This window comes from Nicotiana sylvestris, chromosome 7 (genome assembly GCF_000393655.2).
Source record: "Nicotiana sylvestris chromosome 7, ASM39365v2, whole genome shotgun sequence".
NCBI classification, from domain to species: domain Eukaryota; kingdom Viridiplantae; phylum Streptophyta; class Magnoliopsida; order Solanales; family Solanaceae; genus Nicotiana; species Nicotiana sylvestris.
In genome coordinates this window covers 124,167,659-124,169,964 of record NC_091063.1, presented here as the reverse complement: position 1 = coordinate 124,169,964, position 2,306 = coordinate 124,167,659, and the positions used below count along the sequence as shown (strand labels likewise).

At 35.0% G+C, this 2,306-nt stretch overlaps 1 protein-coding gene across 1 annotated transcript; it reads left to right on the top strand.

The window, feature by feature from the left end:
* The first annotated feature begins 322 nt into the window (after positions 1 to 322).
* LOC138873726 (uncharacterized) lies at positions 323 to 841 on the top strand. The gene has a single exon (XM_070152203.1). It carries the CDS (start codon positions 323 to 325, stop codon positions 839 to 841), a length of 519 nt encoding a protein of 172 aa, XP_070008304.1.
* The last annotated feature ends 1,465 nt before the right edge of the window (positions 842 to 2,306 follow it).

Here is a 2,306-nt window from a genome sequence, read left to right as displayed (position 1 = left end):
TCGCGCTCCTAAGCCGAAAATCACCTCCCGAAGCTAACCGAACCATCGTAACTCACATCCGAGTCCTCTAACACATAAGTCAACATCGGATTGACTTTTTCCAACTTAAACATCCTTAAAAGAGACTAAGTGTCTCAAACCTTACCAAAATCATTCTGAATTTGATCCGACCAACTTGCTACCATAAAACACGGATAACAAAGCATAAAGAAATAGAAATAGGGGAAAACGGAGCGGTAACTCATGAGATGACTGACTGGGTCGTCACAATTCTGAATTAATCTCATGCCTCCCGGTGGCTGAGCAACATAATACCCTTTTAATGACAAATCATGAAGCCCGTCCTACTGGTTCTGCACCATTTTCTAAAGTTAATATGGTAACAACCCCTCAAAATTCTGGAAGAAGACAAAATTATTATCGTGGTCGTGGTCGTGGCCATAGTCGTGGTCGTGGCCATAGTCGTAGGCATGGACGTGGACATGGAAGGGGGCAAAATAATTATCGTTGTCATGATGGAAATAAACAAGAGAATAATAAGAATCCTCAAAATAATCCTTTAAAAGGTAGAGTTAATAATTGTCACATGTGTGGTATGAGAGGTCATTGGGCACGCATTTATCGTAGGCCATATTATTTTGTCAAACTTTATCAAGCCTCCCTTAGAAAGAAAGAAAATAATATGGAGACACATTTGATCTTCCAAAATAATGATGATGAAGCAGCTCTCTCAAACAAATATGATTTTGAGGCACATCTTGCATATAAAGATGATGATTTTAGAGGCCTAGCAAATATTACTCATTTAGAAGCTGGAGACTTCTTTAAGGATATTGACTGAATAACTAATCATCTTACTGGGGAATGAAGGCTATAATAAAAGTTGTCATTATTTTATGTTTACAACTAGTTTATTTTTCTTGAGTGTGTTTCCTAATGCATCATGTGTTGCTAGTCTCTACCTTCCTAATGTAATTTTTAATATTTTTTTTGTTTGTCTTTCATATTTCTTATAATGTACTTTTTGATTTTTTTATGAAGAATATGAAAATTTTCCAGTCTTCAGTTGGACTCAAGATTAATAAAGATGATATATGTCTTCTGGATAGTGCTACAACACACACTATTTTAAGAGATAAGAGATATTTCTCTTATTTGGTAATGAAAGAAGCCAATGTTAATACAATATCTAGTAGTACAAGATTAATTGAAGGTTCTAGAAAAGTCAATTTGTTACTACCAGGAGGAACAAATTTGGGTATTGATGAAGAATTATATTGTAGTAAATCTCAAAGAAACTTATTAAGCTTCAAAGATATTCGCCAAAATGGATATCACATTCAGACTACAAATAATGAAAAGATTGAATATCTTTATATTACTACAATAAATTCAGGTAAGAAATATGTGCTTGAAATGTTACCTGTTCTTTCCTCTGGCTTATTATTACACAAGTATTAGCAGGATTGAAACACATGCCATAATAAATGAGAAGTTTACTAATCAAGATAATTTTATCATTTGGCATGACCGGTTGGGTCATCCTGGCTCTACTATGATGCATAAAATAATTGAGAATTCACATGGACATTCAATGAAGAACCAAAAGATTCTTCAATTTAAGGAATTCTCTTGTGCTGCATGTTCTCAAGGCAAACTAATTATTAGACCATCAACGATTAAAGTTAAGATGTAATCACCTATATTTATGGAATGTATACAAGGTGATATATGTGGGCTCATTCACCCTCCATATGGACCATTCAGATATTATATGGTTTTGGTAGATGCATCTACAAGATGGTCACATGTGTGCTTACTATCAACTCGTAATATGGCATTTGCGAGATTGTTGGCTCAAATAATAAAGCTAAGAGCACAATTTCCAGATTATGCAATTAAGACAATTCGTCTTGATAATGCCGGTGAATTTACATCCCAAACATTTAATGATTATTGTATATCAACTGGGATAACAATTGAGCATCCAGTTGCTCATGTTCATACTCAAAATGGTTTAGCAGAATCACTGATCAAACGCCTCCAATTAATTGCTAGATCAATGCTTATGAGAACAAAACTTTCCATTTCAGTATGGGGTCATGCTATTTTGCATGTGGCATCACTTGTGTGGATAAGGCCCACAAGTTATCATAAAGTCTCCCCATTGCAATTGGCTTTTGGCCAGGAGCCAAATATTTTCCATCTTAGAATCTTTGGTTGTGCGGTATATATTTCAATTGCTCCACCACAATGCATAAAGATGGGCCCCCAAAGAAGATTGGGGATATATATTGGGTATGAAT